At 38.0% G+C, this 12676-nt stretch overlaps 1 protein-coding gene across 1 annotated transcript; it reads right to left on the reverse strand.

The window, feature by feature from the left end:
- Nucleotides 1–476: 476 nt before the first annotated feature.
- On the reverse strand, nt 477–3027 carry LOC126589641 (cytochrome b561 and DOMON domain-containing protein At4g12980-like). The gene is made up of 3 exons (XM_050255001.1): nt 2382–3027; nt 1563–1817; nt 477–1083 (listed from the first exon to the last, which is right to left on the reverse strand). Exons 1-3 carry the CDS (start codon nt 3024–3026, stop codon nt 784–786), a joined length of 1200 nt encoding a protein of 399 aa, XP_050110958.1. The 5' UTR covers nt 3027; the 3' UTR covers nt 477–783.
- Between the last annotated feature and the right edge of the window lie 9649 nt (nt 3028–12676).

A 12676-nucleotide genomic window follows, 5' to 3' on the forward strand; every position in this document is an offset into this window, starting at 1 on the left:
AGATTCGAACCAAAACATTAATAAATGCTTCCAAATTTTTGTTTCTCTTAGGAGTTTTCTTAAATAATTTATGTTTCTAATGGTTTTCTACATCTTGTTAGGATAAAACTTCATGTCCCCTCTTATTTATTTTATCTTTATATTTTTTTATTCTTCAATATATTCACAACACAATGTTGGAGTAGAAGCAACATTGTTATTTTATCTAACTAATAATTCTTTACAGGAAAAGAAGTTGGGTTACAAATATTTGACGGAAATGTGGATGGATTCTAATGGTAGGTAGTGAATTGGCCAATTATTAAAAGTTGAAGTGCTTAATTTACTAAAAAAAATAGTTTACGAGATCAATTTCAACTAAGGTGATAGTTTAGAGGGTCAAACGACAATTTACAATATTTTATGATACGTGGACTTAGAGTACCCGTTTAATACCAGGCACTTAAAAAAATTCCTTCTAAAATATGAAGAGGCAATGATATAATCATAAGATTTATAAGGTGAGCGATATTGACTCAATGGTCAACATTAATTTTCTTTTAACATATCACCTCAAAGACCGAAAAACCTAAAATAAAAACAGAAGAGTTGCTCAGCGAGCACATAACAATCAAGGCATGTGGATGAATTACAAAGTCCAACTGGAGCGGAAAATGGAATTAAGAGGAGAAACATAATTAGTTAACAAGGCATGTTCATGCGTTTTTCAAAAATAGGCTTTGAATTGTTCTATTTTTAACTTTTATCATTTCATCGGTATCCCGGCAATGGGTCTGAACCTGGTTATGTGCCCGAGGAGCCTTGAGGTTGTGAACCAGGTTGACCTGTTTGCCTCCTTTTGGACTTTGCATGCATGAACTTACGCCAAGTAAAAATCTCCAAACCAATCGCAACCAAAGCAAACATTCCAAGAACTCCGATGTAAACCCACAGCCAGGTTTTATTCGGCTTCAAAATCGCAATGCCATGGAATATGTTCACTGAGATCAGAGCCAGCAGTGCATACCCTAGAAAATGATGGTACATGTCCCAATATTTCCGGTAGTCATCAGTTGCCGATGGCCTTAAACGCAGGGCAAGCATCTGCAATGCATAAAACAATGTCACTCGTCTATAAGAGCACCACTAAATTGCAGGGTATGCCGAAAATATTTGTAAAGGAAATTTTCTTGTCGTGTGGGATGGAACAACGTAAAAAATGACATGTGTCAAGAAAGTAAGAAATTTTGTCGCTAATTTCGGACACATGTCATCTTTTAACTGAACTGTTCTGTCACTCTACATTGTCACGTGATCCGAATAGTCTTACACATTATTTGTTTTGATACTTTCGATATAAAATGTCAGACTAATAGCAAAATATTTGTAAGGGAAATGTTCTTGTCTTATTGCAATGTTCATCACTGGCGGAACGACATCTAAACTTCGAACACATGTTATATCTGTTTTGTCACTTTTGAACATTTCTACGCATGTTTTTTTTTTTATACATCGAATATGTCCAGACTCGAAAGACTCATCGTATAAATGGAAGATAGGGAGAGAGAGATGAAGTTATTTACTTGTAATGTGGTGAAGGCAAATATGCAAATGGCGAGAATTCGATGAGTGGAGAAGCTGTAGTGTCTGGAAGCATGGCCGAGCCAGAGTCCGATCGCCCAACCAGCCGTGCCAAGAGTGTAACCAACAATCTGGCAAGAGACATGAACTATATACCACTTTTCACAGTCAACAGGGTATTTTCTGAAGTACCTTGCTATGATCACTCCCAATGGCAACATTGTTCCCCACCCCAGAATATTAAGAATCCCATGTACCTGTTAGCAAAAAGAGAAAAAAAAAAAACAATACTATTTACAAATTTAAGCAATGTGCCACATGTCAGATACTATCTCATTTTGTCACCATTTCATGGTTTTGAATAAATATTTAATTTATGGGATTTTTTGTATTCATCAATTTTTTAATATTTTTAGTTGTGCTATAAAGAAAAAAAGTGTTAGAGAAAAAATAAATGAAGGATGAATCTTCAAGAAAGGAGATGGCGAAAAAAATCGGAAAGGAATGTGTATGAAATTGTACAGAACATGAAGGAAAAAATAAATAAATAATTGCTTTCAGTTTTAAGTTTTTATTTTCATATATATTTTTGTTGTAGCCCCTCCTTCCTCCTTCCTCCATCCATCTTCATTCTTTATTTATTTCATATACTTTCTTGTTTTCTTTAGCAAAATAATTAAAATTACAAACAAATTAAACAAACTCTAAGTTATAACATCAATCGTAAATAACATTGATCTAGCGGTTGACACATGACATTTTCATAGTCAATCGTAACCAAGAGATTACATGTTAGTTGGCTTGGCATCGATCTTACGTACCGTCCTGAGGTGATGCCGGCGATGTCCTATGCTAAGACCGCGTCCGCTGATCATGTTTATGCTCTCTGTGCTATCCACATTCTGGAGAGAAGTGGAATGCATCTTAGGCTCCATAAGAACATCATCAGCCTCAAACCCTACCTGCCACACATGATTCAGCTTCGAAATATCGTAGACAGCTGGAGCCCGGGGCAAAATTAACGTCGCGGATATCGACATGTACCTAGGGTTTACTTCACCTCTCATGTTCTTGACGATAACATCATCAAAATCTTGTGAAGGCTGAAGCCTACAACCCAGCTTGGTGTCACTGGTGATGTTGTATTTTCTAACTGCCAACGTTCCATTGGGCTGTTGAATGCCTATAATAGCCCTGGTCCCTACCATCTGAGGTCTTTGGGGACCTGGGTTTACACCCCAGGCTATCCATTTAATAGGCATTCTAATGGTGAACAAGATGTTGATTTCGGTGTTGCTGTGAATGTTCCACCCGAATTCTGCTCCTAGAGTGATTAGTTTCTTGCAGTTTGTAATGTTCATGGGATTGATGGGGCTACAATTGGAAAATTGCTCAGAAATTGGGAAAAGAAGTGAGGAGGAAACTGTTAATATGATGAGAATTACAGATTTGGTAGTGGCCGGCATGTTTGACTAGTTTGCTGATTTTAAAGTTTCACTATATATATATATACACACACATATATGTGCTATGTACTTATGATGAGAACGCTTTCACTCTTTTTACTTTTTAATTTATTTGTATAATTCGGGTAAGATTAAGGAAGAAGTTAAGAATATAGTTGACAACTTTACTCACTTTTTAGTTTTTACAGCTTGTTAGCGTCACATCGCAGGTGCTTTGTAAGTGAGAAATTGCTTTCTTCCTGAGCAACCCAGCCATTTTTCTGTTTAGCTGTCAGAATTTGATTCTTTATTCATCGACAAAACTTAAAAATATGTAATTGTTGTTGCTTGTCTAATGCTTCAACAAATATTCTTACCTACGTTCGAGTTCTTGAGGGTGAAGTTAATTTTGTTCATCTTTAAACTTAAAAATTTAAATTTGTTTGTTGATCTTGTTCCTGTGTAACCAGCTCGCTGGTACGTATAAAGGTCAAGTCTAATTATACTTCTGCTTATGCCCTTGTAGATACTTCGGTTAAGTATATATATAAAATATTTGATAGTGTTGATGCACAAAACCGGAGGTCTTGGAACAATGTAAATCCGACCGTGAATCTGCAAGAAAGTAAATAACACAAGATGTATCGTGGTTCACCCCAAGGTTTGGGCTACGTCCACACTGATTATGTATTTATCTGAGAAGTGAGGGAGAGAGATTCAGAGCCTCTGAGGGAGAGAGTGAGGTCTCTGATGGCCTAGGAAATGGCCTCTCAGGGTGAGAATGAGGCTCTCCTAATTATGAGGGTGAGGGGTCATTTTATAGAATAATGACTCCTCACTTATTACATATTTGCCCCTTCCTTTATTACATAATTACATTTGAGTCTCCCGAGTATTTATACGAGATCTAAATACGGAGGCCCTAAGTATGGTATAAACAGTAGTCCCCCAAGTCTTCAGTCAAGAGAGTCTTTTGGCTGGAGACTTGAAATTCAGTCCATGTATGGGCTGAAGTAACTAGATGTCGTCTAGGACTGATACTCGATATGAGGCGGTGCTCAATCTGAAATGATGCTCATCTAGAAGTAGCACATGTTGCGAGGCTGCTATGCTTGTGGCTTATGTTGCATTGGTTGGCTCGGCTTGTGGTGTTGGAGGTGAGGGGGTCCCTTTTATAGAATAAGGGCTCGCTCCTCAATACATAAGTGATGGGCTAAAGTCGATGCTCGCGGCGAGGCGGTTGCTCAGCAAGCGGCGATGTTCTCTAATGATGGTGAGGGAGTCCCTTTTATAGAATAAGGGCTCACTCCTTAATACATGAATAATGGGCTAGAGTTAATGCTCTCTAATGATGGTGAGGGAGTCTCTTTTATAGAATAAGGGCTCGCTTCTCAATACATGAATGATGAGCTAGAGTCCCCCAAGTATTTTTCATGAGGCCCAGTTGAGGCCCAATATATGATACATAATGTAGTCCCCCAAGTCTTCAGTCAATAGAGTTTGTTGGCTGGAGACTTCAAATTGAATCCATGTATGGGCCGAAGTGGCGGTTGTTCGGAGGCGGTATTTGTATACCATGCACTGAAGCTTTGTAGGTGAAGCTTTGCAAGTGAAGCTTTGAAGCTAAAGCTTTGTAAATGAAGCTTTTGAAGCTGATTGACATGAGTGATGCTCATGAATGTTATGTTGATTGATATGAGTGATGCTCACGGATGTTGTCATGAGTGATGCTCATGAATGTTAACATGAGTGATGCTCATGAATGTTGACATGAATGATGGTCATGAATGTTTATGTATGATTGTCATGAGTGATGCTCATGAATGTTTATGTATGAATGACATGAGTAATGCTCATGTATAATTTGGAGTACTGGGCGTACTTTTGATTACCTGGTTGGTGACATGAAGGAGAGTACGGGTTGTACATTTCATCACCTGGTTGGTGGCATGAATGGCTAGTTGCCAAATGATATTAGAGTATGGGTTATACATTTCATCACCTGGTTGGTGGTAATAGCAGCAAGTTGCCGAATAATTTTAGAGTACTGGGCGTACTTTTGATCACCTGGTTGGTGCTATTTTGGACTTATGGGCCTTCGCCCTCCACACAACATTGCAGCCCATTATTTTGGGCTTGCCGTTTTTTTATTTTTTTATTTATTTTTTATATTTTTTTACCCTCTAATGAGGTTTATACATATTACCCTATGATGGGGTTTATACAGATGTCTCCGAAAGATAAAAATAAATTACATCATTCTGGTGGGGTGTTTATTTCTTGCTTTTGCAGTGTCCCCATGTGCTTCCCTTTTGCTTTCTCTTTTCACTTTCTTTTTCTTTTTCTCTTTTCCTTTTGCTTTCCACTGCGTCTCTGTCTCTGTCTCTTGGCGAAACTGGAAGGCTAACTCCACTTGCTTTTCTTGGACAGCCTGGTCGTGCCCATCACTCCTCCTTTTTCTTTTTGCTTTTGCTTTGCACCTCTTTCTCTTTGAGCTGTTGGAAAGTAGTCCATCGCCATCAAATACCTGTTCAGATTCAGCAAGATCTTCCCTTTGCAGACAAGAGTCTTGAAATGGGCCCTCTCGATTTCCAATGCCCGATCGCAATCTCTCAAAGCTTCTGCAAAATTCTAGCTTCACCTCGTTGTCGACCATCACCAGGCTCACGTTCTCCGGCACCAACTTCACCGGCTTAAGAGTCAGCCAAAATAGATTTCAGAGCCTCGTTATTGTGATCGATTTCGAGACCCTTCTTATAAGCTGAAACCGCGTCGTTGTACTGGTCGGGCATCTCCATGAACTGCCCGATGACGAGCGGTACCAACATAGCCCTACATTTTTGCAAAACCTCTCTATCTCGTCCTCCGCAGCTTCCACCTTAACTTTTAAGCAAAAGCCATCATCTTCTCCTTATGTAATATTGAGAGGGTTTTGATAATAATGGAAAAGAGAAAGGACCCAAAAAATTCTCAGCAAGACTTGATTCAACGGCTCCCTAACAAGCTTGCTGACAAAGTTGGAGGAGCGCCAGGGGTTACTCCTGCCACCTCTGACAAAGTGGCAGTAGCCTCTATCGCCTGCTTCAATGGCGACCAGTCATAGGAAACCCATTTGAAAATTTTCTTAAATTCAGTCTTCTAGATCTCTTATTGAAAGAACCCAGATGGCAGGCCCACCATTCTGGTGGGAAGTGAAACTAATGGAGGAACGAACTCAGATGGCAGGCCCACCATCGCCTTCTCCACCAGGCCCGTCCCCTGCTCTGCCACCAGCGCCACTAGCGGCTTCACAGCTCTGGTGCTCACCGCCCTCTCTTTGTTGGGCTTTCGAACCTGGAGAAAGAGACTGATTGAGAGAGGAGAAAGAGAAGACGCAGATCTTCTCCGGAGAAAGAGACTCACCTCCCTCTCTTTCTTGGGCTTTCGAAAGCTTTGAAGTTGGGCTTTTCGATGCTGGAGAAAGAGATTGACTGAGAGAAGAGAAAGAGACTGTGTGCGACTGACTGAGATAGGAGAAAGAGACTGACTTGGTTTTTTGGATTTTTGTGATTTTGCAGATTCATGGTGGTGGTATGAAAAATTGAGAGAGAACTGACATAGCTTTTTGTGTCGATTCCCACAGACGGCGCCAAATGTTGATGCACAAAACCAAAGGTCTTGGAACAACGTAAATCCGACCGTGAATCTGCAAGAAAGTAAATAACACAAGATGTATTGTGGTTCACCCCAAGGTTTGGGCTACGTCCACACTGATTATGTATTTATCTGAGAAGTGAGGGAGAGAGATTCAGAGCCTCTGAGGGAGAGAGTGAGGTCTCTGATGGCCTAGGAAATGGCCTCTCAGGGTGAGAATGAGGCTCTCCTAATTGTGAGGGTGAGGGGTCATTTTATAGAATAATGGCTCCTCACTTATTACATATTTGCCTCTTCCTTTATTACATAATTACATTTGAGTCACTCTAGTATTTATACGAGATCTAAATACGGAGGCCCCAAGTATGGTATAAACAGACAACATCAATAGTATTTACTAAGCGTAACTAATTTTTTCTGATTCAATATTTTTTTTTTCAAAATACCTTCGAGGTTTCTTAAATAAAAAAAAATATTGACCATTATATTCACATTTTAAAACAATGGAGTTAATGATACTGTTAAGGCAAGTGACTTTTTCTACAGTGGTGGAAAAGAGTTGAGCCCTTGCATGATGGCGTGAGTTTGAACTCCGTCGTTAACTAGTCTAACATCTATTCTAACAAAATCTATCGTTTGACCAAAAAAAAAAAAATGATACTATTCAGAAATAAAAGAATCAGAAAAAGAAAAGAGCAAACCTATTACAAACTATGATTTTATTCTATTAATTAAAAAAACAACATATTTGCCAAGAATCATTCCACCGAGTTAAAAGGTGTATTTATATACACATAATTCTTAAGAAACAAGAAAGCAATATGCCCTAAAAAAAGAGAACATTAATCATAATTCTTATCCAACTAACAAATCATAACATAAATAAAGATACCCTAACATAGAATACACCAAATTGTTAATGTTCCAACACTTCCAGTTATACTCATGATAGTAAACAACATCAGTTTTTCTTTTGGAAATCTGATGCTAATTGTTGATGACGACTTGCCATATGAGGAAAAAGACTGGTACAACTAAGTTTTTTTTCTGGTTCCCACAATGGAGGAAAGAAAGGTCTTATACTAAATTACTAATTATGTGTTAGCTTTAATCATGCCAAGTACATGTTGGCCTTACCCAGAAATTAAAACTAGAAAACCAATGTGTCGATGAAACTTATTCCCACCGTACTTTAGCTGCCTCTGAGATGAAGCAAAATTAAAGATTCAAAAAAGGGAAAGCTAATGAAGATGTTGTGTAAAAGTACTAGCGACCCCCTAGTGGCCAAACCACTAGTAGAATGAGCCTGGTGTACGTGTAACGTGTGAACCAAGGGACCATTAAGGTGATGTCAGCACTTTTACCGTGCAAACATAAGTCAACATTATGCGTATACATGACAAAGTATAAAGAAAGTAGCTCGTATTTTCTGACCAACAAAAACAAACGAAAAAATCGTGTTTCATGTTGTCTCGATGTATTCAACACAAACAAACTTGTTTGAGCCATGAATAAAAATAAGGCTTGTTGTAGGTCAATGTATTTTTATTTATGTAAAGTCACATGACTCTGACTCATCAATTTTGAAGCCCAATCTAGGATCTTATCCTAGGACTCGAACGACCTCCTCACATAATGTACTCCAACGCATCTGAGGGCTCGGACATGGTTTTCCTTGAAGCATGCATGTCTGTCACGCAGGCGACCTGGGAATATCTTGCCTCCTTAAATACTTATGCACGCGTCATCTGGCACACTAATGTCACCGTGTCAATTGTGAGAAATGCCACATGACATAGCTGAGGGGCCACCAACCAGGAATTTTTTATATCCAAAATGGTATCTGAGATTAGCATATGATAAAATGCTTAATTGGTCATTATTTTTACAAGTTTTTCCTAATCTTTGTTGCTTGGTTTCTTTTGTTTTTGAGTCATTTACGTTACTTTTGTATTTTCTAGGTCAGTTGGTACAAAAGGAGATAAAGGAAGAAGTTTTGAAGAAATTGAATGCAATTTTGGTCAAGTGTTGGAATATGGCTATGTAGATACGTCAACTAGAAAAATTTGTGGAGAACAACTCAGAATGGACTAGGTGGTGAGCCATATATGGATGGAAAGCTCTAGATGTCTAGTTTAAGGAGAATTTTACGGTTTGTGGTTCTGAGGTCTAACGAAGAGATCATTGAATTTTTTGTGGCTGCTGCTCAGTCAGAGATTTTAAGCGGGGTTGTGCTGATAATATGGTATAAGACGTGACTGATTTGTACGACGAGAATGCTTTCGAGTTAGAGTCGATGCTATTAAAATATATTACATGTGTGCTGACCATGTGGGCTCTAAAGATATTTCCTTATTCTAGTTGGGTTTACTTAGTGTTTTTGGAGTGAAAATAAAGCAAGAAAGAGAGAGGGATTTAACCCTAATTGGGGTTGCTGTAATAGAAGGAGGGTGCAGCTGCAATTTCAGAGTGTGAAAAAAAGTCAATTGTGTGACTTGCAGAAGAACAAGCCATAATCATCATCATCATCATCGTCATCGTCATCCCAACAATTGACATGATTTCCATTGATCTCTCTCTTCTATTCGCACCTTTAATGTTCATATCAATGTTGTGAAGTCTAGACTTTTTGTTTGGCTTTCCTTGTCAATAATGTAATATGTACCACACATGCTCAAATTAGTTTTAGGACATACTTTGCAAAAAGGGCTGCTATTGTTGGAAATATTCACTCAAAGATTTGGGCCATCACTTCGAAGGCTTGTTCATGCATATGCATTTTCATGCTTAACTCCATACTGCCTTTTGTCTGGTGATGTTGTCTAGTCAAAATTACTTGTTGTTGTCTAGCTGGCTGGGCACACAATTTAAGACAGCCCACATAGGCTGACTGACAACTTTTATCCGAGAATGAATTTTCAGCCTTTGATCTACACAGGTTGTCCTATGTGTTGACAAATGTCCCTTGTCCTTGTTGCTGAAAATAAACATCCCATTTTGCTTAAATCCCTAACTGCTCTCATTTGGTTTTTGGGGCTGAGAGATTAATTTTAGAAAGAGAGTCATTGTTTTTCATCTTCATCTCATATCCCGTAAGAGCATCAAGCATTTTTATGGGTAATGTTCTTCTTTGAATATATAAATTTATCTTTAAAAATGCTTGCTTAAATCTTTTTATATGCTCATTTGTTTTGGTTAGGAAATTTACATTTTTCAAAAAGTGTTTTTAGCTTTGAGCTACCTTTTGTGTTCTTCATTGAAATCCTAAATGCAAAACCATATTCATGTATCGAGCACCTAATCATTGCATATTAGGGTAGCATTGTCTTCACGGTTTTGTTTTAATTTGGTGGTTAAGTTCTTCAAGTTTCAAATCTTTAAACTGACCCCATTTTCGAATTCACGTCAACTGTTAAGTTCTTCAAGTTTCAAATCTTTAAACTGACCCCATTTTCGGATTCACATCATTTTTTTCCTTCAACTGTTTGACTGAAGAAACTGACTAATCATTAAATCTAGGTTACATTATCATCATTATGATATCATGTGCATTTGTTGGTGTTGGTCTCGGTGCCACAAGGTGAAGAGTTTAGGAAGAGCTGTCATCTTGTGAAGACTGGAGACGGCTCCATTTCGGTGCTGCAAGGTGAAGAGTTCAAGAGGAGCTGCCACCTTGTGAAGACCGAAGGAATCCTTAACTCATGCAAAGTAAGGATGCACAAAGGTAAAACTGCTCAGTAAACTAGGTCTAGGAATTGAGCATTGGATGGTACTTTGTAAAAACCTTATTTGCATTAGTAGATTGGACTTAGCGGAGAATCCTAGGTTTTTTAACTCAGAGATGGGTTTTACTGGCAAAAAACTTCTTGCATTTTTTGTTTCTTAAACTTGCTCACATATCTTATTTACTAACATATGTTTCATGCATCCTATGAATTGTTATTTGATATGTGTTTGCGACTAAGTTTACATTGCATATTATGAGTAATTAATTAAATTGTTGTTGGCTAGGATAACTTGTAGTAAATTAAGTTTGATTCGTAGATTTGCATTTAGTTAACTGATGAATATGTACTTAGTTGGCTAGTGAGTTTGACTAGTCAATCCAGTATACTTCAATTCATAATTGCTTTGTTAATGTTATTTGCACGATGAACTGATATGTGAATATGTTCAGGTTCAGGAATTCTTGTTGTAAAACTGATCTAAGAAGATTCTGACTAGTTGGACGTACTAGTTAATTAGGATTTGTTCTTGCAACATCACTTTTTATCACTGACAAACTTATAACTAGTTGACTAGTTCATTTGACTAGTTTACTATGCAAAGTTAAATTTTTGTTTGCAAGATATTCTGCTTGGTACTAATTTCAAATTCCTTCCAACAATTTTGTTATGCACTTTGATTCCATGTCTAGCTAAACCTATCATCCTAAGGTTAGGATGAAACATTTGATTTAGTTTCTTAATTTCAACGCAAACTTCATGCAATTTTCATATTTTTGTTCTTGAATCTCTAAACGTAATGTATCATTGATTATTTTATGTTGAGTGATCATCTTGCCTTACATATAAGCACAACAATTCAAAGATTGCATATGCATATGAGCTAGACCTAGACTTGTATGGTGTGTATGTTTTGTAGAATTATCAGAGAGACGGGCCATACGGCCCACTTCCAACAACACCGATATTGTCCCCAACTTGGTAATTACCACCTGCACAATCCGTCAGGTGTGAGGTTTTATCACAAAAGGCCTCGGTATTAGTTGAAGTGGAATTAAGGTATTTAAACTCTTCTTTTTGTCATTGATACGGTCGATGTGGGACATTTCAACACGCCCCCTCATGTGGGACCCAATTAGCAGGTCACACGTGGGAGATCCACACATCGACAACCACGTGGAGCCAAGGGGACTCACCCTACACGCGGGGCCAAGGGACCCACCATCATCGCGTGGGGCCAAGGGGACCCACCCATCACGTGGCAGTACGGTACGGGCCCGCTCCCTGGCTCTGATACCATGTAGAATTATCAGAGAGACGGGCCATACGGCCCACTTCCAACAACACCGATATTGTCCCCAACTTGGTAATTACCACCTGCACAATCCGTCAGGTGTGAGGTTTTATCACAAAAGGCCTCGGTATTAGTTGAAGTGGAATTAAGGTATTTAAACTCTTCTTTTTGTCATTGATACGGTCGATGTGGGACATTTCAACATGTTTATCGTTTCCAAAGAGCTTAATAGATTGTTGTATGTTAAATTATACTGACCATTGGCTAGTTGCATACAAAAATATTTGACTCTTGCCACGACCATTGTGAGAAATCATATTTAAGGGAAACAATTGCAAATTGAGTTGGACCAAGACCTTTTTGTAGGTAAACTTCAAGAATTAAATTTGGAATTGTATGAATAGAGCATTTATTTGAGAAGCGTATGATTGAGTGTGGATTTCGAAACCTTAGGTTCACCATCTATAGATCACAATCCTAATTCATTAGGATCATTCATTCATTGTCGTGTTTTATTTCTTTCTTTTACTATCTCGTTTCATTGGTTTTCTTGTTTGCTTATCAATCAACCAGATTGTGATTTTTAGTTTAATGCTTTAGTGTTTAGCTGAGTCATAATGCGAAAATAAAATAAAAAGAGTCATTGTTTGTACTTTTGAGTTGATAATTATTATTTTTGCTTAAATTAATCTCGTCTCTGTGGGATCAACCCTTGCTTGTCATTATACTATCTTATTCAATTCGTCTACTTGTAAGGCTTAAATTTGTGTTTAGATTTGTTATTTGTTAATGGTCTAATTATCACAATAAGTTTTTGGTGCAGTTGCCGGGGACGGTGATTGTGTTTAAGTACTTTAATTATGAGTCAACTTACGAGTGTCAATTTTTGTCTTTAGTAATAGTTTTTATTTTCGTGCAACATTTGGAACCGTTTTGGAAACGCCAATTTTGGCCTTTTTACTAGGCTTATCACACATCACTATGAAGCTTTGGACGTCTACTTTTCGACCCAAAAAATG

The sequence above is a fragment of the Malus sylvestris genome, chromosome 11, assembly GCF_916048215.2.
Source record: "Malus sylvestris chromosome 11, drMalSylv7.2, whole genome shotgun sequence".
NCBI classification, from domain to species: Eukaryota; Viridiplantae; Streptophyta; class Magnoliopsida; order Rosales; family Rosaceae; genus Malus; species Malus sylvestris.